This window comes from Xenia sp. Carnegie-2017, unplaced genomic scaffold, assembly GCF_021976095.1.
Source record: "Xenia sp. Carnegie-2017 unplaced genomic scaffold, XeniaSp_v1 HiC_scaffold_21, whole genome shotgun sequence".
In the NCBI taxonomy this organism is placed as follows: Eukaryota; Metazoa; Cnidaria; class Anthozoa; order Malacalcyonacea; family Xeniidae; genus Xenia; species Xenia sp. Carnegie-2017.
Genome location: NW_025813484.1, coordinates 8,369,222 through 8,392,793, shown reverse-complemented (window position 1 = coordinate 8,392,793; position 23,572 = coordinate 8,369,222). Strand labels below are relative to the sequence as shown.

Here is a 23,572-nt window from a genome sequence, read left to right as displayed (position 1 = left end):
TTAGTAAAAAATGAACGATAATTTGTATGAAAACTTTGCATTGCTGGAGGAAAAACTCGTTCTGGTTTCGCAAAGTACTTCACAATACAATGAAAAAGCAACCATGAAATAAATATCAAACTAAAATCAGTACAGCATTTTCAATAGAATGAATTAATTTAGTACTTACAAAAACTGACATCGTTTCAACAGCGAGAAGCTATTCTTTTGCGCGTTGTACTTACTTGGCAGAAATAATGCATGAACTTGCTTTGAATTTATAGTGTAATTGAAGACATCAATTTCACTAGAGAATCCTTCAAGTACGCATTCGTATTGCGTGTTAGACAAGATCAACCATGGGCAATAGAAGGTTAGATTTCTCGTTGATGTGGTGACGAATACTGAACGTCGTATTTCATACAAGTTTGCAAAAATTCCACTGGTTTCAACAGATATCGTCAGAAACTGTAAAATATCATGTAACAACGATTGATTATACAACAAAGCATTGAAATCAACAAAAAAACAACTCAAATTCTCAATCTTGATTTTTTATCTTGATGATAAAACCTCAAACTGTCGTAACACGTTTACAACCGTTGAGCTCAGTTGATTATGATGTACAACCGTTGAGCTCAGTTGATTATGATGTACAACCGTTGAGCTCAGTTGACTATGATGTACGACCGTTGAGCTCAATTGATTATGATGTACAACCGTTGAGCTCAGTTGACTATGATGTACAACCGTTGAGCTCAGTTGATTATGATGTACAACCGTTGAGCTCAGTTGATTATGATGTACAACCGTTGAGCTCAGTTGACTATGATGTACAACCGTTGAGCTCAGTTGATTATGATGTACAACCGTTGAGCTCAGTTTATTATGATGTACAACCGTTGAGCTCAGTTTATTATGATGTACAACCGTTGAGCTCAGTTGATTATGATGTACAACCGTTGAGCTCAGTCGATTATGATGTACAAACGTTGAGCTCACTTTATTATGATGTACAACCGTTGAGCTCAGTTGATTATGATGTACAACCGTTGAGCTCAGTCGATTATGATGTACAAACGTTGAGCTCACTTTATTATGATGTACAACCGTTGAGCTCAGTTGATTATGATGTACCAACAATGCCAATACTTGACCTCGGTTGATTATGGTGTGTATTGCGCACATACAAACAATAAAACATTTCTCGCAATAGTTCAACAGTTTATCTATAGGGGCAGCGTCAAACCAAACGTTTTGCTTGCAGGATATGAGTTGGTGCGCAAATATTTTTATGCTTACCTGAACCCCCAAATCACGAAATTTGATATCGTATGACGATAATGACGTTGAAAAAGCCGAATCCTTTTGATATAATCGAAAAACTGTTTTATTCCGAGCATTAAGTCCAAGAGTTAAAGGCGTATCGTAAATAGCCCAGGTGGTTGGCATGGTAACTTTTACGTCATCATTCTTGAAGTTTGCTACATGATACACGGCGTAATGATTTTTGCCGCCACAAGTAAGCACTCTCTCGTTATGACAAGGTTCGTTGCATAAATCGCTCAACACAAAGTTGGTATTTTCTAGTGAACTCCTGCAATAACATTCTCCACCATTGACCAGCAAAGCGTATCTTAGGGCAACTTCACCGCAAGCAATAATGCAGCGATAAGGATCTGAGGCCGACTCAAATGGATAGCGCGATGTTGTGATGGAGGACTGGGGAAGACAACCAATGTAACCGTGATCTGAAATGATAGATTAAAATTGGTTACACGAGTAAGCTATGAAGTACTACCTAAAGCAAATCCGTAAAGTACTCAACAAGTTTTCTAAAATCAGGAACAGAACCACTTAGGATATATGATAAAATTCATCCTTTAGCTGCACACATGTACAGAGGAGTAGAGACATCCACAGCCATGTACACAACACTTCTAATGTTTTGCATCGTACGCAAAATAAAAAAAAGAAATGAAGTCAGTCAACTTACATGTTCTGTTGCCAATAAGCTCTATCTTTAAAGCAATTTTGTTGTTAAATTCCAGGGGTAAAATTCTTAACCAACGCGTGATGAAGGAAACACCGAGATGAAATACACTCTTTCCTGTGCTATTATTTGCTGAGAATACCTAAAAAGTCATTAAACCACAAAAAAATAAGGTATGTTGACTAAAGGAAAACTACTGATAACCGTTTGTTTGCACACGATAAAGAATACATAAAGTTAATGGTTTGAACCCGGGAGTATCGTTACATGTTTGTAGATGTAGATCGTCCAGGTTGGTATAGTCCTGAGAAGGACTGTTTTTGTTGTTGTTGACTGACGTTTCGACAACCTTAGAGGTAGTCATCTTCAGAGTCATTTTGACTTTGCAAATATGTAAAGAATACATAGTTAGACAAAAAAGGTCAATGTAACACTTAAGAAATAAAATATGTTTACTTCTTAGCACAGGCTAATGCAAATAAATGGTTCGATAAGCGCATGCGTCGTATTGTTGATATTTTATAGAAGTTAATGACAAAGGGAATACAACAAATGCATGTTGCGTTTTCCTTTCACGAGCACTTTATTACGAGCGTCATTAGTTTTTTCATTTCACTCGCCATCTGCTGGCAGAGCTGTAGTGAGTAAACTCATGACGATGAATAAAACAAAGTTTTAAAGATAATATTCTTTTGCTGTTCTCATAAGGGCAGTCGAAGATGTGTAACAACCTTATCACTTCCATTATTGTTCTTTAAAACGTGCCACGTTTTTGAATCATCGCTTCGAGCAATCTTTAATTTCTTTACGTAGGCATTCAACTTCTCGTTGCCTTGAATTTCGAAACCATGTATTTCCATGACGACAAGTAAATCCATTTGAAGATACTGCTGATCATCGGAGATGCTACTAACCCATCCACCTAAAAAAATGATAAAACAAAAAAAGACAATCAAGGGTTTTGAATTGCACTAAAAACAGCAAAATAAAAGGCTATTCTCGATAAAAGGCTATGGATGACCTAATAATTATGGTTCAACTGCACGTAAAATGGTTTGGCGATGACAGCAAGATCACCTTTAGGTAAAAATTGCATGCATTGATACAATAACATACAGAAATACCTAAAGACATCCTCGCATTTTGGGGAGGTCCAAATTCTGTGAAGCTGGACGCTGTAAAAAGTTTATCGGGCCAACGGAAACTGTCGATTGCTAAACTTGATGTCGTTCCAAATCCTGTAGCAAAATAAAGCACAGCAGAATTAAATTATGACCAACAGTCGTAAAACATTTTCACTCGATACGAGAAGCCATGTACATCTGAGTTATCCTTCATGATACCATTATGGCTTATCAAGCCAGATGAGAGGATAGGCAGATGCATGAAGAGATGGACTGGCTTTACAGAAAAGACATTCCTTCGAAATGAATGATGAGAGGCTATGTAGTAGCACTAAGGAACAGGATTGGCTAAATGAAAAAATCATTCGTAGCAAATGCACGATGAAAAAATACGTGGTAGCACTGAGGGATGCTGTTGGCTAAATGGAACAGACATTCAGAGGAAATGCAAGATGCGAGGATATGTGGTAGAAAAAAGTGATAGGTTTGGCTAGATGGAATGGGAATTCAGAGGAAATGCAACATGAGAGGATATGTGGTAGCAATGAGGGATTAGGTTGGCAACATGGAACAGCCATTCAGAGGAAATGCAAGATGACAGGATGTAGAGAAGCTTTAAGGGATACGATTGGCTAGATAGAACAGATATTCCATGTTGTTCATGCGGTTATAAAATGTACCATACTGGTTTCAGCATTTAATTCAATAGGAACGTACTTGGTTTTATACCAGCGCAATAATACAGTTCCTGAAATTCAGAGACCGTCATCTTTCTTTCCCAAACAGCAAAATTACTGAATGCAGCGTCGATGAAAGAAATTGGAATCACTGGTGATCCGCCAAAAGTGAGCTCGCCAAATCTCGACCCAGGATATCTTGCTGTTCCTTTGATCTTCGTTGTAAGATCAAAAAGACACAGAAGTCCGTCACTTAAATGCCACGAGCATGCAATCCAATGCCATGTTTGCAGCATTACTTTCAGAGAGAGACGCCATTGCTGTTTTGCATTTTGGAACTCAACTTCGACATCGTGAGGGTTCATACGATCTATAATTGAACAAAAAATTGTTACGAGATGACTGTATCCCAGTGGGCAGGTCTCGGAGTGTATGCAGAAGCATTGACCACGTGAGAGCAAGGCCCTTCAGAAGCATTGGACCACGTGAGAGCAAGGCCCTTCAGGCGCATTGCACCACGTGAAAGCAAGGCCCTTCAGAAGCATTGGACCGCGTGAGAGCAAGGCCCTTCAGAAGCATATCAGTAAAGGAGCTTGGACATACATCAAACAAAACAGTAGAAAATATACTACCTGTTACAACAGGGGAAAGAATTGAAAATCCTTGGTTTCTTCTTCCACCAGTAAGATAAAAGCTGATTTTGTTTGATAAGGAGACGACTTTCAACCATAAAGAAAACGAGTATCCATTACAACAAAAATTCTCCTTGTACAAGCAAGAGCTTGAATCATAAAGGCTCATGGGATCCTTGTTGATATGAATTGCTGGAAGATTTCCAAACTCCAACGATGGACCATCCTTGCTCATGGCAAGTCCAGGCGCATTCCAGTATGTCTTGCTACGATAGTCGATGACTCTATGCATAGAGAGTTTATCGAATCGCCAGTAATGAAATGCATCATCGTAACAAGACGCTATAAATAATCCAATAAAATTACTTCACTAAGTTAGACAGATGTTCATGGAATGAAATATAAAATCGATAAAACTATTAATGGCAGGTACTTGTTTTAACATATCGTGCAATTTGATTGACTGGTGACAGGCCTGGATACCCCATCCTCACCACAGTTATCCTTACTGACCATTACTTCACTAACTTAGACTGATGTTAATGGAATGAAATATAAAATCGATAAAACTATTAACAGCAGGTACTTGTTTTAACATATCGCGCAATTCGATTTGCTAGTGACAGGCCTGGATACCCCTTCCTCACCACAGATATCCCTTACTGACCGAGGACATCCCTAAAGGACGGGGATAACAGCATCTTCAATCTTCTTCAATGAAGGGGGAACGATACAATATAGAGAAAGCATAACTAAATATGGACATAAATTGAGAACAAACCCTCTTTGTCGCAGTACATTATCAACTCTGATTCGTCTGATATAAATTTTACGAAGGGAGGTGTGACATCACAATCTGTTGCAGTGTAATTCAACAGCACAGTCGCGCCTGATCCAATAACAATCGTTCCTGTTTTTCTCATGTCCAACCAGAAAGGAATCCAATGTTTACCAGCACCAATATCGGGAATTCGAGTTGGTCCGGCCAAAATTCCCTTTCCATCGAATAAATGAACAGCTTCATTGAACAAAACAGAGTATGAAATTTTTCCAAAAGAATCGTAGAACTCCAGGGTTGCGTTTTTGATATTTTGACGCCAAAACGAAAATACTTCACCATGGATGAACAAGTTTGACGCATTTTTACCAGATTCAAAATCTAAATACTTGCACACGGTGTCTGAAAAAAGTAAAATTATAAGCTCGTGACGAAACTGTGCAGAATCGTGTTACAAAAAACAACCAACGATAGATTGAATAAATGTTGTCTTAAGTTAAAGACGAAACGTTATTAATAAATCTTTCTCTATTTTATTATTGTGATGGCTTTTTTAAAAGTCTTATGTTGGGCTATTATGTTCATATTGAAAAGATCGAATAACAATGTCCGACTTAACATAACGAATTAAAGATATATGCGGGCCCTATACTAAACATCAAAACTTGTTTATAAAACGAGTATATTTTCTAAAGCAACTATCTGTATAGCATTGCGCTAAAATATCTTAAGCATATACAGTAGTCGTAAATGAACAAAAAACGTCGTTGATAATTGGCAAAGCGCGACGTGTTTGCCTAAAACAGCACAGAGTGAAATTTGAATTTGTGATGAACTCTTCCATACGCAGCTTTAATTTTATATTTCTATGTTTTCAACATGCTACAATAATTTTCAAACAAATAAACTTCACATATTACAGACAACGTGGAAAGAGCGTTTATACCAAAACAACAGACATACCATCTCTACATACGCCATTATAGACCTCCACTTCGGTGAAGCGTACGATTCCGATGTCGTATTTGAATAGGACGACCAAACGTATCCATGACACCACTCGAGGACTGAATGTGAACTCTTCAGATGCCTGAGATTCTGCCGATAATTTTATCTAAAGACATTCATAAATCGTGTTTAGAAAGATGTACGTAAGTTGTAGTAAAACTCTTCAGATGAGAAGGATACTGCCGATAATTTCATCTAAAAACATTCATAAATCGCGTTTAGAAAGATGTACGTAAATTGTAGCAAAACTCTTCAGATGCGAGGATACTGCCGACTAGTTTATCTAAAGAACATTCATTAATTATTGTACTTCTAATAGTTTTCAAAATAATCAGCCACGATTTCTACACTTGTAACTTCATTTTTTGAACTGCGCCAATAAAATATAGTTTAAAAGTCGACATTTCGTGTTTTGAAATCGATCATTTTACCCAAACACAAACATGTGTGTGTACTATCTTATCCATACCGAATGCTTAGATCCATCAGAGAACTCAACTGACATCTCACCAACGTCTACAGAACCATCATAATCCGTGATAACAATGGTATCAATAAGATATGGCCTCGCCAATTCAATTTTAACTATTTCGTCCGAATAAATATCAACGTCAGACCATTCGTAAGACAAATTTCCATCGTTCAAACGGGAACGTTTCAGTTCGACTCCGTCAACGATGACCGATGCATTTCCTCCGTTTTCCTTTAAAGCGAGATTGTAAATTGTGCATTGGACGAAATCTACAAAAAAAAGGACACACTCTCTTATATATAATGCTAAGCCCTCAATCTATCACTGTTTTCTTATAATATTAGATTTCATTACGATGAAAATTGCGGCTATGTATACAAAACCGGACAACTTTTTGGAAGTGACAATAAAGAAAAACATAGGAACTCTATCACATAAACATTGTTAAACAAATCACACGCACTGAGCTCAATGTAAATGTGAGAAAGTCCACTTTTTGCTAAGGCTGTTATTCGCATGGTTTACACATCTACTTTTCAACACTTGTGTTATTCAAAAGCCCATATTGTACAAAGTTCTCACAAAAACTGAAAATTTTTAATCGTTTTTGGTGTGGACGAAAGCATTAAAAATGGGAAATTAACCGAAGTATTGACGAAAAATATAAAACAAGAAGCGACAGGTTGAAATACACACGCAGACATTTTTAATTCATCGCTGACGTCAAAATAAAACTATTTGTTCACTAACCCCACTTTCATGATAAAAAGCAAAATTTATACTATCCATTTATAACAAGACATCTACACATAGATCGTTTGGGGCGATATAGCATTATGAAGCGAATATTTTGTAAGTGGTAAGAATAAATTATTAAATTTTCAAACGAGATACGTTCAGATAACATAGAAAGCGAAATACGGCACTTGCTTGAGAAAAAGAAAAAAACTTAATGGCTGGCGTCATTAATTAAGTTCTACATCAAATCACTTTGAAAAATAATTCCATTATACTTAAAAACGCGATTATTCAATGGCTAAACTGTCCAATTTTCCTTTTAATAGAGAAGGAATACAAACAAACAACAATTCTCAACAATGAAAACCTCTTACACATCATCAAGAAGTGAAAACTTGTCATTTCTTTTACATAAAATGAAAATGCTGACGAAGTAGATCAAAAGAGAACTTTAAAACCCAGCTGAGAAAAGGAACAAATCTAGAGCCTACTAAACCACTATATATACTCTCAAATTTACACTCATTTGTACAGAAAATCACCTGTAAGCGACCATATTTAAAATTATTGAAGAATGCAAACTCATTTCGAACAAATGTTGCTTTGCTATTCTCTACTATACAACATATAAAGGCCGAAGAAACATACCTGGCACAGTGCTTGCATCAGAACTTGTGCTCCAAACTATCTAAAATAAAGAAGAAAAAATTGCAACAAAGTGCAAGATTGAGCTGGACGAGAAATTTTACATCGCAAAAAACACACAAACTTACAGATAGGGAACAGAAGCATACAGCGTAACGCAAGAAACGCATTCCTCCGGTAACTACACCACTATTCATGTAATAAAGACTTTCTCTAAAGGCAAGATAAAACTCATACATTACCTGTACGCAATGTGCTTTCATATCATCTGTCGATGTTAATAATTGATGAATGCTCTTAAACAACGAACGACAGGTATATGCATCGAATAGTAAGTAATTAAAAAAGTCGCCATTACTCTTTCATCTAACTGCATTAAATGGGACCTGCAACAATAAAAGTAATTATTATATTCTGCATACGTTGTTACCAAGGGAAACGATACAGGTATCGCATTAATATGCCTTTGCTGTAACTATATTAAAAATTGGGGGTGGGGTCGAGTTGAATCGTCACAAAGTTTCGTAGCGTGATGCACTTGAAGAAAAAGTTAGCCACAGTAAATAGATATATGTTATAAGTACTTTAGTTGAACAACACTCCTTACCACTCAGAACTGTCCTACGTACGTTCCAGCAAGATGACACATGAATTAGAGCAATGGTTTAAGGCTTTTTATCAGATATGTTTCCACTGACGATGACCAATCTCTACTTTCATCCACAAGATCAAACTCAGATATGTTTCTACTGACGATGACCAATCTCTACTTTCATCCACAAGATCAAACTCAGATATGTCTCCACTGACCATGGCCAATCTCTACTTTCATCCACAAGAGCAAACTAAGATATGTTTCTACTGACGATGACCAATCTCTACTTTCATCCACAAGATCAAACTCAAATATGTTTCCACTGACCATGGCCAATCTCTGCTTTCATCCACAAGAGCAAACTCAGATATGTTTCCACTGACCATGGCCAATCTCTACTTTCATCCACAAGAGCAAACTTAGATATGTTCCCACTGACCATGGCCAATCTCTGCTTTCATCCACAAGAGCAAACTTAGATATGTTTCCACTGACCATGGCAATCTCTACTTACATCCACAAGATCAAACTCAGATATGTTTCCAATGACCATGGCCAATCTCTACTTTCATCCACAAGATCAAACTAAGATATGTTTCCACTGACCATGGCCAATCTCTACTTTCATCCACAAGAGCAAAGGTCTACAAGACCAAAAATAGAGCACGCCTAAAGGGAATTCTTACACGTTAAGAAATATACATGCAATTCTGGAGTCCAGGTTTATATTAGTTAGTTTACAACTCAGAAAGCAATTCTAGGAAATTTATAAGAAAACGCCGAGGGTACGAGAGAGTGAATTTCTCAGTATTTGACATATAGGAGAGAGAAAATTAGGCGATAAATACACCAGCAAGGTTATTTCATTCAGAATAACAACCCAACCTCACCTCGTTGTACGGTAGTAACTCTCGAGAAAGAAATGAGCGTTGTGATTGGCTTTCTCGAGTGTGACGCTGTTCAAATTAAGTCAAAAAACATATCACGTGAGACCATTGTGATGTAAGTTTACTTACTTTGTAACCCCATGTGATGTGCAAATGCATAATGCACACAGCTCACGTGATATGTGTTTAAATTACACGTGACCTCAACAACTAGATGAACTAATAAATTAGCGCGAACAGGAAAGATGGATAAAGAATGAAAACTTTATGATGCATCGTAAATGAAATAAAATTTATAGAAAAGTGCTGGTGTGGGACACAAAAAATAACAAGACCGAAAATTGAATTTTGCACCGTAACAACTTGCAAATAAAAAAAGACTTTTGTAGATGGAAAATTGACTTTAATCATTAACAGGAGACAAACTTTAAAGAACCAAAGTAGTTCACACGATTTCCACCACGACATGATACTCCACAGAGAAATTTGATTAAAATTAACCAAATTTCATCTAGGTTCTGCAGTAAGGAAATTGTTCATGTACTTAACTTTGCCTTGTTTAGTCATACTCCAAGTCTTCAATGAGTTTCATAAACTTTCTTCGACAGCAAACACAATCTGTATTCCACATCGTTTTAGAGATGATCAGAATCGCCTTCCCTGTCCTGGTAAAGCCGAAGGATCATCTTTGTTGGCCTTTGGATTTCTTACTGTTTCATCAATAGACAGGATCAGACATGCTGCCTCGGTTGCCGCTGTAAGAGCGTTGATACGCACTATCGCGGGCTCCCAAACACACGCCTCGTAGTTATCCGCAATATCTTCACGTGTGATATCGACACCATACCACATAGCACCTTAAGATAATAGAAAGAAGCATTTTGTATTTATCTATTAGAGTATTGAGAAGTTATTTAAGATGTTCTTGTCTATATGAAAGCCGTTCTGTAATCTATCAACTCAGTGAAGTGTGTTTCTAAAGTAGTTTTTTAATATGTCAAAGCCGCTCTATTATATCTACCTTGAGCATGTTTTTGACGTAATTTGTTCAATATGTTGGTAGCATCAAAGCCAGCGTTGTCACAAAGTTGTCTTGGGATAATTTCCAGAGCCTTCGCCATTGCAGCAATCAACAGTTGCTCCTTGCCAGCAATGCTACGCGAATGTTCGCGAAGATATCTGCTCAATTCCAGTTCGATCGCCCCACCGCCAGCAACTATGGCATCATTTTTAATTGCGCGTCTAACGATCATGATGGCGTCGTGCAGAGATCGTTCGGTTTCATCCATAAACTGCTCGGCTCCCCCTCGCATGATGATCGTACATGTTCGTGCCTCGGGGCAACCTTTGAACATGTTGTATCTACAGGAAATCAAAGAACTTGATGTAACACGAGTGATTATGAGTAAGTACGAGTAAAAATACGCCAAACATCATAACAAACATAACAACAAGAACTATGTACATCTACCTTTCACCGCCAACTTGAACTTCTTCAAACAGCTCACAAGTTCCAAGAACATCAGAAGTCAAGCTATTTGCCGAGGTCTGTATGGACCCCCCACAAGCTTTCATTGTTCTTTTCAAATCTTCTTCAGCCACACGACCGGCACAAAACATGTCTCTAAAAGATAGAAATTAATAAGAACATTTTATTCTTGCTGTGGAATCTAAGAGGCAACTATTGACATAACCAGCACAAAACACATCTCTTTAGGGAAGAAATTGATAAGCTCCAGGCATTACGTCACCTGTCAGCAAAATACTGCGTGGCTACGTCACCAATTGGTAGTTTAGATAAAATAACTTGAGCACCACTTTTCACGAGTTTCTCCAGTTTGTCATACAATATATCCCATTCGGCATCAACAACTTGCTGATAATCCTTTGAAGTTCAAAAATACGTCACGAATGTCTCCATTGTTTTATTATGTGATAAAACTTCCAAGTTTTAAGGTTTGAACATGAAGTTTTATGAACGTTAAACATGTGCTCGGTAAGAAAGCAGGGTTAGAATGAACATAGTGCAATGGAAAATTTGGAGAAGGTTTCACCTGAAACTGAGAAAATTGCACGTAGCGTGCTTTTCGTATATAAAGTTACGCATCATTTTTCCTCGACTAATACAAACTGTATAAATAGTACCTCCACAGTGTTGACTCTAACTTCAGCGTTTTCTTTCTCAGACTTAAGTTCCAGTTCAATGTTAAGGAGAGCAATTTTGGGATTGACGTATTTCTTTGGTTGCATTTCAAAGCCTGCATACGAAAATGACTTCTTGAAGGCAACACCAGCAACAAGTTGCGTGTCCTGAAAATTCCGTCAAAGTTTTTAAAGGAATTAAATATTATTTTATCATATGACAATCAGGGATGGATGTAACGGTTCAACTGGATCTATTTGCATCGATTTTTGAGAAATTCAATAATTTGGTCATAAATATTCAGATAAATCATTTGCGCATGCGCCCGTCTGCTTGAGTATGCGCAGTCGACTTGAGCAGCTTCCCAAGTTCATGGTCATGGCAACGACCAACTGCATCTACTAGCGCTGATTTTGAAGTAAATAGCATGCTTAGTAACAATTTAATAGAGAAATCATCTGCGCATGCGCTCAAGGATGCGCAATCCACTCGACTAATTGTTCATAGTCATAGCAACGACTAACTATATGTACTTGCACTACATTTGTGGCAATTATATAACTTAGTCGCAAATTATCAAAGAAATAATCTGAGCACGCGCACTAGTGACTTCAATAATACCGCAACTTTCGTAAGCATTTGAATTTTTGTATATATATATAAAGGTAAAATTTCATATAGTAGATGTCAACTAGCAGTGGAAGCCGGGTGCGATATGTATGCAGTGGCTTAGGGGCCCAGACGTTTCGGGTCGCGACCGCACTCTCCCTGCGTACCCCGAGCAAAGCCTATCGCAGGTGATCTCGGGGTCCGATGGGCGGAAGCTTGCTATTGCATCTCCCAAGTAGGATAGCGTGGAGGGGCCGAAATCTCCTACCGAAACGTTAACATGCGGCGTTCTAGTGCCTCGGCTTAAGAAGGTATCGGGAAGCATGGACCGAAAACGGGGTTTTTTGCTTTCGAATTTTATCTTTTGTTCTCATTAAATAAACCACGCAATGTTTCAATCAACTTCTTCTTCTGACACTGTGCTTTTTTCTTACAGTTATTATTTAAGACAACCTTGTTTATACAATTTTATTGGTTTATCTTTCTCTCTTTCTCATTTACTGTTTCTCATGTATCACGAGCAAACCATACATGGGCTTCATGGCAAACGAGGATTATCTGGTTCCCTTAATTGCTTTAGTGCTCAACAATCTTGGGGTATTGGGAGGCATGGACCATAAACGTTACCATGGACCAAAAACGGGATTTTTTTTTCAAAATTTGTCTTTTTTCTTTACAACAATTCTTCTCATAAAAGAAACTAGAACATCTGATGACGTTACTTAGTACACTTGTATTGTTCTTCCTTTCATCCCGAGAAGTCAAGCTTTTTTCCGAAAGGATGAAACCAATATAAAATTTCTGAAACTGTACAGGAACTAGGAAGTACAGCTTGACAATAAATGTGTGTCAACAGATGCAATAGCTATTGAACTCTACCTCAAGGGCCCACCAGAGACTTTTTTCATTCCAATCATGTTCAATGGGAGTAATTCATCTAACAGCATCACAGCATCAACAACCATTTTGGAGAAAAACTCTTTTTGATTAGCTATAAGCTTTGAACTCATGGCTGTTGCAGCACATTTTTCAATAAGCTTCTCATCTCTCTAAAATCAAAAATTTCTTCAACACATTTCAGTTTGCTGATACTGGAACATATACTCAGCTAAACTTACATTGGATCATCTTTCTTTATTTGGACAGCTATATCCCTGATCTTCTTTATTGCCTGGATGATTAATAAATCAGTAATATTACATTTGATAAGTGGGAAAGAAATGGGGGAGGGTTGAAAGAAATGTGATAATAAAGAAACCTTATAGCTATAGAACCATCTGTTTAATAGGAATCGCACAAGTTTAAAAGTGGCAAGCAAATTGAAGAGTATCTTTATTCATTTCTCTAAAAATCTATCGTTATTCCTGTTGGTACAAAGCTCTACATAGGTATCTTGGTGTTGAGCATTGCCATTATGCTTTTTTTCAAATATATTCACATAAGATGGCAACAGAACTCATCCCAAACACCAATGATACAGACCGTAGGTTCTAAAACTCAACATTTTACACACAGTATAAATGGCACTTCAATTAATATCAACACTTACAAGATTGGCAGCCTTTCTGTAACTTTTTATGATAACCTGTGGATGTACACCTTCCTCAACAAAAGGTTTAGCCATTCTGAGAAACTCGCTTGCCAATAAGGTAACACTGGTGGTCCCATCGCCGACCTAAAATCATGCGAAGACACTTAAGGGAAAATGTGAAATTTCTCTGCAAGCTGTGTCACAAAACATTTCACCTCGGCATCTTGGGATTTGGCGATGTCAACTAAAGTTTTTGCTGCTGGGTGTACAACATCCAATAAGTTGATAATGGTCGCTCCATCATTTGAAATAGTTGCTTTGCCTGTGAAATGTGAACAACATATATTAAATTTGAGCAATATAATTACTTAATTATTGATATGGTAGCAACAACAGCGCTTTCCAATAGCAGAGTAGCAAAAAAAAACTGTAAATTTGAAAACCCATAGACAAAAGTTAACATGGGATAGCTACGATTTAAATTTTGAAACATAATCAATTCTACATGCACAGTATTCAGGAATTTCCAATTACGAGCAAGTAGGACGCTTGGTCATTGTACAAAACACATTGTATAAAAATGTAAAGCATGAATCATAAAAAACTGTACATAAAACGACCGTCAACGTTGTTTGTCCTAACCTGCGCTGTCAACAATCAGTTTGTCCATTCCCCTTGGACCAAGTGTTGTCCGTACCGCGTCTGCCACATATTGACATGCATTTATATTACTGATCAGTTGCGGCTTTCCTTGGGAGGTATCTGTCCCTTCTTTTAATAAAATGATACCCGGCTGCTGTCAGAAAAAGTTACAAACTTGCAGTAGACATAACACACCTTCTGTCCTATTTTAGAGGTTTCTCTTATCTGATGCAAATAACATAAAGCTTGTACAAAATCAAATCTCACTTGGTAAAGTATGACAAAAACTGCTTACAGTATGATGGAAAAAGATTCAAAAGACTCACCATGTTTTGATAATTATGACTCCCTTTCTCTGCTCTCAGCTGTCAACAAAAGAGGAATTTTAAATGTTGAATTATTGAAAGTTGGAGTGGAAGCACGTGTGATGCAGGATTACTTTGTGTTAGGCGAGCAAATTGGACTTTGAAATTGAGAAATATGATCCGCAAAAAATTTTGTTTGTTGGGTATAGGTTCTGGTCATTAGCAGAATTCCTATTTTAAAAATCAACATCAAGTTTTATCATCCAACTCATTACAGATGTATTGGTCGATACCAATGCCCAGTTTCGATACCAAAATTACTTCAAAATCTTGAGTTGAAGATTTTAATTACGAGAATGATTAAAATACACTAAAATCTCCACTTACAAACACTTCTCTTAATATGTTATTAATATGTTATTACTTGTCACAGCCTGTCATAACTATACCAAACACATCCCTTAAATAAGCAACTTGTCGTGATCCAAATGTTGTCTGCTAGATTGGAATATGATTTCTACAATTTAACGACATATCTACAAGCATTTTAACTTCAAGTTTACAACTTCTTTACCAGGGCAATGCTACAACACTTGTATTCAGTTAATGAAATTGTGAACTTATCAATCTTTTATGAAATAGCACATCCAACGATCCTACGACTTAAGGCTAACTATCTCTCTATACTTTTACCATTTTTCCTGTGCGTCTACCCTTATTTTTAGTAGTTTTTACCAGCCGGCATTCCATTGTCTTCTCTTCAAGCAAGCTCAAAGATTATACATGATTCCCATCCTCTTCAAGACGTCAACATAGAGACATGATCTTAGCTATGACGCCACTATATCCCAAACTCAACCATTCCTTTCAAAGAAGTCTTTTACGTCTGCACAGGAACTTTTTTATGAAACGGAATCCTATTGTTTGTTTTTCGTTAATCAGTTCTATAGTGGCAAAGGTTTTAACTGTCGCCATCCGTAAAAGGTTTTTGTTTGGAAATTGGAAATTTGCAAGACACTATGCCTTTAAAACAAGATTGATCCTAATAAGGGCAAATGTATGAAAGTTAATGAAACAGCTTATACAGAATCAACACGCATTTTCCTCCCACTTCGATTAAATTCAACTACACAAAGACAAGTTATTCAAGAAGAACGAGAAGTTGTATTTGAATTCCAAGAACAAAGTGAGGAAGAAAGAAATTTCAGTCGACTTATGACAACATTAAAAAAACAATTTTTCGCCAACGATTTATCGACAATTTGGCATGATCAAATGCCATGTTATTCGTCCGGAATATATTTCAGCAGATTTTCGCCATATGTTACGATTTTTTGGTCTCATGATGTAATTCTAGATTATTATGTACAGTATAACGTATCCTTAGTGCACTGCTAATAAATATATAATTATAGTCAATGATGAGCAATTAGTTAATTACGGACATCGATTATCCAGCAAGATTAGTCATGCTATTTAAATTTTAAAACATTATCATTATTTCTATCTTGAGAATTTATTTAGTTTGAAGGTCAGAAAACGCAAATGAACTTGAACGATAAATAGGTTCATATTAACCATTCACACTCTCAATTCGTGCTAAATATTTTCATTATTTTGCAAATGAAAGTCACTAAAAGTCAGAATGCTGCAAAAACAGAGAATAATCATAGTGTTTTCGTTATTGAAACTAATTTCATCTTGCATATGGGACCACCAATAGTGAAACATGTTCTAGTTTGCTGAACATATTCATTTTACGTTTGTCAATCACTTCCCAAAATGGCTGAGAATGCTTTGGTGAAAATATGTATCTGTCTAAAATATTTATTCATCTGTTTTATATATTTGGTGTTAATTGTATCGCCAATTAACTTCTTGTTGCTGGTGCACTAAGCTGGTAGCTTTTTTTGTCTAGGGAACTTTATTGATTATCTTTAAAAGTCTTCAGTGTATGCAATTTGTCGCCGACTTCGTTAAATATAAGTTTACTCTCTCTTAGCTAATAACTTCCCATACCGAAAATTGAAAATGGAATTGTTCCAATCTTAAAGTTACAAAACTTGTATTTTAAGTCAAGAGAAAGCTTTGTCTAATCACAATGGTTTGCTAGTTTTACTTTCAAATGCCTAAATTTTTGAATCGCAAAATATTCTAGAGTTTTTTTTTAATGATTTCCGCTGCTTGATGTAACGAGAGAATTAGGAACTTGTTGCATTGTATATGCACTATTCAATTACTTTTTTTAATTTGACGCAGAATTTCATAATCATAGCGGATGAATTTGACAAATCCAACATATCCATTCGGATTTTGCTAGCTCAAACAAAAAGTAAAAATCTTAAATGAACCCATCTGCCGGAAGATCTACCGAAACACTTGAAAATTTATCGTTTTACAGTCAGTTAATTAGCTTGTAAACTGCGTGAAGAACATGTTTTTTGCAGCAAATTGTCATGTCCAAATGAACATGTTTGCAAATTTGCACCTTAGCTGCTATTTCATCACAAGATATGCATGAAAGTTAGATTTGATGTTATTCTGGTGTATGCTTGTTGATCTCACGTGCCTATTTCTTAGGAACAGATTTTCGCCAGGATCAATTTCACTAACAGTACCGCACCCAGTCTAATATACACAAAAAGTAGCAAGCAAACAATATGTAATGTACTATTTCTAATGAACAAGTATTTTCATTATGTGTTGTTGTATCAGTGACTGAAACGTGAAACACTGCTTTAAGCATTTTTCTATTTTTACGTCAACCTTACGATATACAAACTTCCATCATTCTCGTTGTATAAAAAGTCCAGTGCAAGCTATGGAGACCAAATACATCTACTTCGAGTGTTACAAAGTGATTTATCTCTTGTCTATCTGTCACTGCAAGGAGAAGAATATAAACAAAGGTAAGTTTCTTCAACCTTTGTTCAGCACATTTCAGCATAATTGGTATCATTTATCATTGTTGTGATGTGTGGAATTGTTTGTTACAATTCCATAGCATGCACTGTCTCAACACAAAGGTAATTTGACATGCCTCACTTAAGAAGTTAATATATATTTTTTAATTCATTGTGGTGAAATACGGAAACTTCTAAGTAAATGCAAGAGTCCTCGGAAATCTTTAAAACAATACCAAGAAATTCCGATTATGTTCTTATTGAGAATTCCATTATTCATAAGCTTTACGTTTTTGTCCAAGATTTTCCAGTGCTTCGCAAATTTCAAAGATGCAATTTAGTCTGTTTCAAAAAGACAAGGATTTTTATTGCTTGGGTTTATTATCGTAGAAACAAAAGTTTCAAGTTTAGTTGAACAGTTGATTTCAATAAAAGATTTCTTTCCAATGAGTCCACATAGTATAATTCACAACAAAGAAGGATTAGATGTTCAGCTGAGAAATTTTTCATGTGAATAATTGTTCATATTTTTGAGGCCATGCGACACTCGATGAGTTCTTCCCTTAGAACAAATCTTAAAATGAATGAATGAATGTTAAAATACCTCGGATATAAAAGTTTGCTTGTGTTGTCAAGAATATTGTACTCGCAGGAGAAACAATTCAGATAACTTTTTACTTGTTTGAATACATTAACAATGACTGTCAAACTTTTAAACTTTATTGAAAAATATATTTTTTCGTCGTTGGAGCCAACAAAAATCCATGAATTTAAGCAAACTACATAATAATAATTCTAATTTTCAGGCTATTCCCAAAAAATATTCAATGGATCTGTTCAAGTCAATGTTCCTGTGTTTTCTCATCGTTTTGTACCAAAATTTGGATGCCTATGGTAAACCAATTTCCTCAAAATGTAAATCAGTCGATGAAGATAAACTTGGTAATTTGAGCGCTTTCTTCAGCTCTCTGTGGTCGCAAGCTAAAACAACATACAATCAAACGGTATCTAATGTTTTCATACGTAATTCAGTTGTTCCTTTAGGGAAAAATTATCGAACTTTTGAAATTTTGAACTATTAAATCTGGCTCACATCCCTTACTGGGATCACCATCAAATCTGTCTTACATTCCTTACTGGAATTACCATCAAATCGGACTCACATCCCTTAATGGGGCTCAAAACTTCTAAGTAGAACTTAAAACCCAAATTACAGCTTGAAAAACTCTGAAGTTAGACGTTCAAATGATTGCGAAGAGAATGCATTTTTCATAATGTTTTAGGTCCATATCAGAAGTCATATTAAAATGAACCCAAAACATGGCACAATGGTAAGCACAACATAGTGGGAGATGTATGTATGTGTGTGTGTGTGGGGGCTAATTTAGAAATACAAACTAATATTCTTCGTGCAATTTTTATTGAATTTTATCTGTATTAAGGCTGAGTGGCTTCCTAATAACTAATACAATAACGTAACTTAAGCCATGAGCATACAAATTGCAATGCCGAAAAAAACATGCTAAATTCACTCTTAGTTGCCCTGTAGCTGTGATCTAGCTGAAGCATGAGGGAAGTATTGCAGCTTTATATACTCTATATCTTTATGTAATTCTTACGTTATGCTTCTATGGTTAAGGACATAAATACTCGATTCCCCGAGGTTCCCCTACTTGCATGAAGTCCTCGTACTTTGAAAAAAATGGTTCACTTGATGTTGCACAAGCAGAATGACGTGCATACTCTTGTTTTCTAGCTGTAGTTATCCAGGTGTTACTGCATGCTTATAGGCAAAGATGTCTGAACAGACTAACTTGTAACAACCGTTGATTGATGTTGTTAAAAAGCAAAACCCAAATTTAACTTATATGCTATTTCATTTTCATTTTGCTTTGAATTTTTTTATTCAGTGTCGCTTGCCCACGGAGTTTGTGTATCCACATTCGCTATATCGAGTAAATAAAAAGCAAATGAAGGTAAGTTAAAAAAGAATGGAGAGATTCTTTTAATCTGTTTCTTCCATGTCTCATTTTGTATGGTCACGGAATTAAGAGCGAATAATTTTTCGGGAGTCGGTACATTTTCACATTTCAAATTACCAATGTTTTCACCTATTTATCAAAACTTTACAGAGAAAATTGCCTTTAGTCTCCAAAACAGTCTGAGGATGGCGGTGCTGTCTTCCTACTCCAGTCTGGTATAATCCATGGGTGTTTTTGAAAATTAGCGACAGATAAATTTTATAACAGCATAATAGAGCCGTTGAAAACCGAAGAGGCTTCCATAATAAATAAAACTTATTTTTCGAGATAGAACAATATGTTTGCAAACACAAATGTCAATTTCGTGTTACATATCTTTGTTTAGATTGATGAACATTTGACAAGAATGGACAGCATGCTTCGTCCATTTTATGATGCCTTACCGTTGAATTTCTTGACCTTTGGAAAGGAATTACGTACCCATAATTCTTTACGATCAGCATTCAGAAATGTTGCAGTGGAAATCCTTCAGTGGGTTATTGCTATGAATTCTTTGGTAAGAACTTACAGATTGAATTTGTTGGTTTTCAATGTCGAGAAGCATATGGTTCACCGTTTGTTGAGACTTTTACCACAGTAAAATAATTTTAGGCTTTTTTGGAGAATGATTTCAAAAATTGTAAAGCTGGTCGATCGGACAGATGGTTGGGAGGGGGGGGTGATCATGTAACAAAGTTGATTAAGAAAACACACATGTCGGTTCCGAAATGAATAAGCGTAAAAATCCGATTTTCTCACGGTTGAATTTGATTGTCAATCCCGTTTGCCGTTTTATGAAAACTTGACTTTATACTCGCTAAAGTTATTTCCATGATTTCAGGATTGCAGTCCCTCGTACCGTTTCACATACAATTCATCGAAATTTGCCACTGAAGTGAAAAAGTATATGGTAAGAAGCGTCATTATTTCATTCATATAGAACTCTGCTATTCTTTTGCCGTTTATCCAATTCAATGGTTTAATCGAAATTTAACATCAACCGTCGTCAAATGCGTTGCCATTTTAGGTCATGCATGCTTTATAAATATATCGGTGTGTCCACTGACTGTAAAATACAAGATTTTCAAAAAATAATTATGTTAATGATCTAAAGTTTAACTTGCAGCCTGACAGCCTGGCTACAGTACTGTTCAATAGTTTATAGAGCTGACCGTATAGACTAAAAATGCACCCACGCATGTTGAATTTAACACTACGACAGCGAAAACTTTATGAAATGTGAAAATAAACGAGTGCTTTTTATTTCAACAATTCGCTAATTCAAAGAACCCCTTTATATGAAAGATTTCGTTAATGCAAGTAAATTACACTCAAAGAATTTTGTATTCCAACTAACAAGGGTAATTCTATCTTTATAGAGTTGCAAAGGAATCGATGACAAACACTTCGATTTTTTCTGGTACGCAACCTTTTCGGAAGCATTGAATTATGCTATGAACGACATGTTAACCGATTACAATTTCATTGAAAAATACAGAAAACATTGAAGAAGATGCATGTTTAATCATTGTAAATTAATTGTTTAATAAGTTCCTTTATGTTAAAGGTTGATAAGGTAATTCACAATGAATGTATCAACGTTCATATTTGTTAGTGTGTGTTTAGATGTACGTTATTTCTTTCAATAAAACTATCATTTGTTGAAACGGAGTTGCATTTTTTTCACCACCTCAAACAGCAGCGGGGTCAGTTCGATAATTTGGCCCTTCCATTCTGTTATTTACTACTTAAATAAAAGATTTCTAAAAAAAATGAATTAGGATCATCCTCTGAACTTTATATAACAGGACCAATACTTTCTGACCGATACTTGTCATAAGTTTAAAATATTCGAGTTTTACAATGCATGACAGTAATTTTTTGATCTCTCTTTCATCAAAAACTGCTGCTAGTTTTCTTCGAGGAGAGAGGTATAAGCCCTAAAATCTATTCCAACAAAAACTCTTTGCATATAGAAGTGACCTGTATAGCAGACAGCAAATAGCTTCAGCGGACGGATTCAATGTTAAGCAAAATAAACTAGCTACAACAGCCAATTCATTGGCAAAACCTTTGTCTTTGGCAATTCGTAACTCATGCTATTGTCTTAAAGGAATTTCAAAAGAATCTCTATAATACATTTTGCCCAACCATGAATCCGCTATAATGAATAGCTTCGATAAGCATCAGACTCAAAATTAGAAAAATTCTGTTTCCAGTGCTTCTGCTATCATATACGATAGCACTACCATGCAAATATACAAAAAATGATCACCCAGAACGAGTCGTCTTGATCTTCTATAATCAATTAGACAGGCAGCAAGGTGGTCGTCCTTTCTCACCATTCGTATCTTCGTTCAAGTCGACAGAACCATCTTTGTTTTTCTTGTTCATCTTTTTCCTCAACATGGATGCTTTTTCGTTTATCAGCTCATTCCTGTCATTTTCCTGCTCGCGAATTATTTCATAAATCTTTCTTAACGTGCTTTCGAATGCAACGTCGACATTCAGTGCATTCAATGCTGACGTCTCGACAAAATGCATTGAGTGTTCCGAAGCAAAGTCCGCTGCCGTTTTTTTCTCTACGGCACGCAAATGAAGCAGATCCACTTTGTTACCAACCAGCATTAAGACTACTTTGTCATCGGTATGTTGTCTTAATTCCTCAATCCAGAGCCCAACATTTTCATAACTTTTTGCATTCGTGATGTCGTAAACTATTATGGCTCCCAGTGCCCCTCTGTAATATGCACTCGTGATCGCTCGGTAACGTTCTTGACCTTGAAATCGTACATCAAAAATGATATGTAAAATTGTGAAGAAAAGATTTTAAAATGTACTCATGTATCATACTTCACCTGCAGTGTCCCATATCTGCGCACGGATTACTCTTCCATCAATTTCGATATCTTCGTGAGCAAGCTCGACACCAATAGTTGGTTTTGAACTTAACTGAAAATCATTCTTGGTGTACCTCGTCAACAGTTGTGACTTTCCTGTAAATGCAAATGGCAATAGGATACGTTGGAAATTGATGTAAATTCACCATCATAGCTCTTTCTATACAACCGACCCTGCCTGCAGACTCAAGTTGACAGACGACCTTGCCTCAACTGAACTGTTTCTATTTGAAAAATTGTTTCAAGTGAATCCTGAAATTCCGAGTTACCGCCGAATTCCATCCACATGCTTACTTTTGTGTTTACTTTATGTTTATTTTTCGTTTCCATGATAATAATTGCTTGACAGAGCTATGGAAAGTTAAATACACTTCACTTCGGACGTGTAGCCGAGGACATATTAGCGAATTACATCTACCTGCTCATGTTTACATCAATTGTTTCGTCTGTTCTATATTAATAATTTATTTCATTTTATTTTAATTTTATAACAATAATTGCACGACAATGTTTCTGCATATTATGGAAAATAAAATTCAAGCTCAACCATTTTTCAACTGAGATAACAGCAAGTTACCTCTAACTGCAAAATTACATTTAAGTCTCTTTTTTGTCAACTTTACGTTCTGTGTGTGTCTACCTTTTAGCCTTGTCAGTGTGCTGTTGTTTTTTGGCTATTTTCGTCTATTTTTTGTGTACTTCATGGAATCCATGCTAGATATTTGTGTTAGGCATAACAGAGTTCTTACATATTTGAGCATAACAGAATGTAACGAATTAAATTGTTGCTAACCGATTACAGACAAGCAACCGAAGTCTCGTGCGCATCTAAGATGGTGTGATTCTTTGATGAAATGTTTTTTGCGTCAAATACTATCATCCCTACTTCCAGCCAGAGCTGCAACAATTGCGAATGTTGAAATTCAAGAAAAAGTCACCACCATCAACAAACGCAGACAAAATTTTGTGGAAAAATTTAAAGCTTAAACA

General features: G+C 36.1%; 3 protein-coding genes across 3 annotated transcripts in view; all 3 read right to left on the bottom strand.

Annotated features, from left to right (window-relative positions):
• Positions 1 to 8,311, bottom strand: part of LOC124443533 — a 32,949-nt gene extending 24,638 nt beyond the window's left edge. The window contains 12 exon segments of the mRNA XM_046993986.1: positions 225 to 447; positions 1,282 to 1,730; positions 1,976 to 2,114; positions 2,704 to 2,894; positions 3,097 to 3,210; positions 3,814 to 4,143; positions 4,406 to 4,747; positions 5,187 to 5,585; positions 6,147 to 6,297; positions 6,661 to 6,932; positions 8,050 to 8,089; positions 8,175 to 8,311. Of these exon segments, the coding sequence (XP_046849942.1) occupies positions 225 to 447; positions 1,282 to 1,730; positions 1,976 to 2,114; positions 2,704 to 2,894; positions 3,097 to 3,210; positions 3,814 to 4,143; positions 4,406 to 4,747; positions 5,187 to 5,585; positions 6,147 to 6,297; positions 6,661 to 6,932; positions 8,050 to 8,089; positions 8,175 to 8,309 (2,785 nt within the window). The 5' untranslated portion in view covers positions 8,310 to 8,311.
• Positions 8,312 to 9,914: 1,603 nt separating this feature from the next.
• LOC124444324 (T-complex protein 1 subunit eta-like) lies at positions 9,915 to 14,909 on the bottom strand. Its single transcript, XM_046994906.1, has 11 exons — positions 14,780 to 14,909; positions 14,454 to 14,607; positions 14,027 to 14,133; positions 13,830 to 13,955; positions 13,399 to 13,451; positions 13,162 to 13,327; positions 11,674 to 11,841; positions 11,280 to 11,413; positions 11,000 to 11,152; positions 10,550 to 10,890; positions 9,915 to 10,385 (listed from the first exon to the last, which is right to left on the bottom strand). Exons 1-11 carry the CDS (start codon positions 14,780 to 14,782, stop codon positions 10,174 to 10,176), a joined length of 1,617 nt encoding a protein of 538 aa, XP_046850862.1. The 5' UTR covers positions 14,783 to 14,909; the 3' UTR covers positions 9,915 to 10,173.
• A 7,077-nt stretch (positions 14,910 to 21,986) lies between these two features.
• Positions 21,987 to 22,870, bottom strand: LOC124443532 (ras-related protein RABA2a-like). Its single transcript, XM_046993985.1, has 3 exons — positions 22,786 to 22,870; positions 22,541 to 22,678; positions 21,987 to 22,462 (listed from the first exon to the last, which is right to left on the bottom strand). The coding sequence occupies exons 1-3, from the start codon at positions 22,868 to 22,870 to the stop codon at positions 21,987 to 21,989; spliced, it is 699 nt and encodes a 232-aa protein (XP_046849941.1).
• Between the last annotated feature and the right edge of the window lie 702 nt (positions 22,871 to 23,572).

Excerpts from the sequence above, each read along its gene's own strand:
- LOC124444324 (XM_046994906.1), bottom strand. Across the intron at positions 11,153-11,279 it reads ACGCAGTATTTTGCTGACAG|AGACATGTTTTGTGCCGGTC; the intron begins GTGACGTAATGC and ends TCTATCTTTTAG. Across the intron at positions 10,891-10,999 it reads GTTCAAGTTGGCGGTGAAAG|ATACAACATGTTCAAAGGTT; the intron begins GTAGATGTACAT and ends GATTTCCTGTAG.
- LOC124443532 (XM_046993985.1), bottom strand. The coding sequence starts at position 22,870 with ATGTGGATGGAATTCGGCGGTAACTCGGAATTTCAGGATTCACTTGAA. Across the intron at positions 22,679-22,785 it reads AACAGTTCAGTTGAGGCAAG|GAAAGTCACAACTGTTGACG; the intron begins GTCGTCTGTCAA and ends TTGCATTTACAG. Across the intron at positions 22,463-22,540 it reads GCAGATATGGGACACTGCAG|GTCAAGAACGTTACCGAGCG; the intron begins GTGAAGTATGAT and ends TACGATTTCAAG.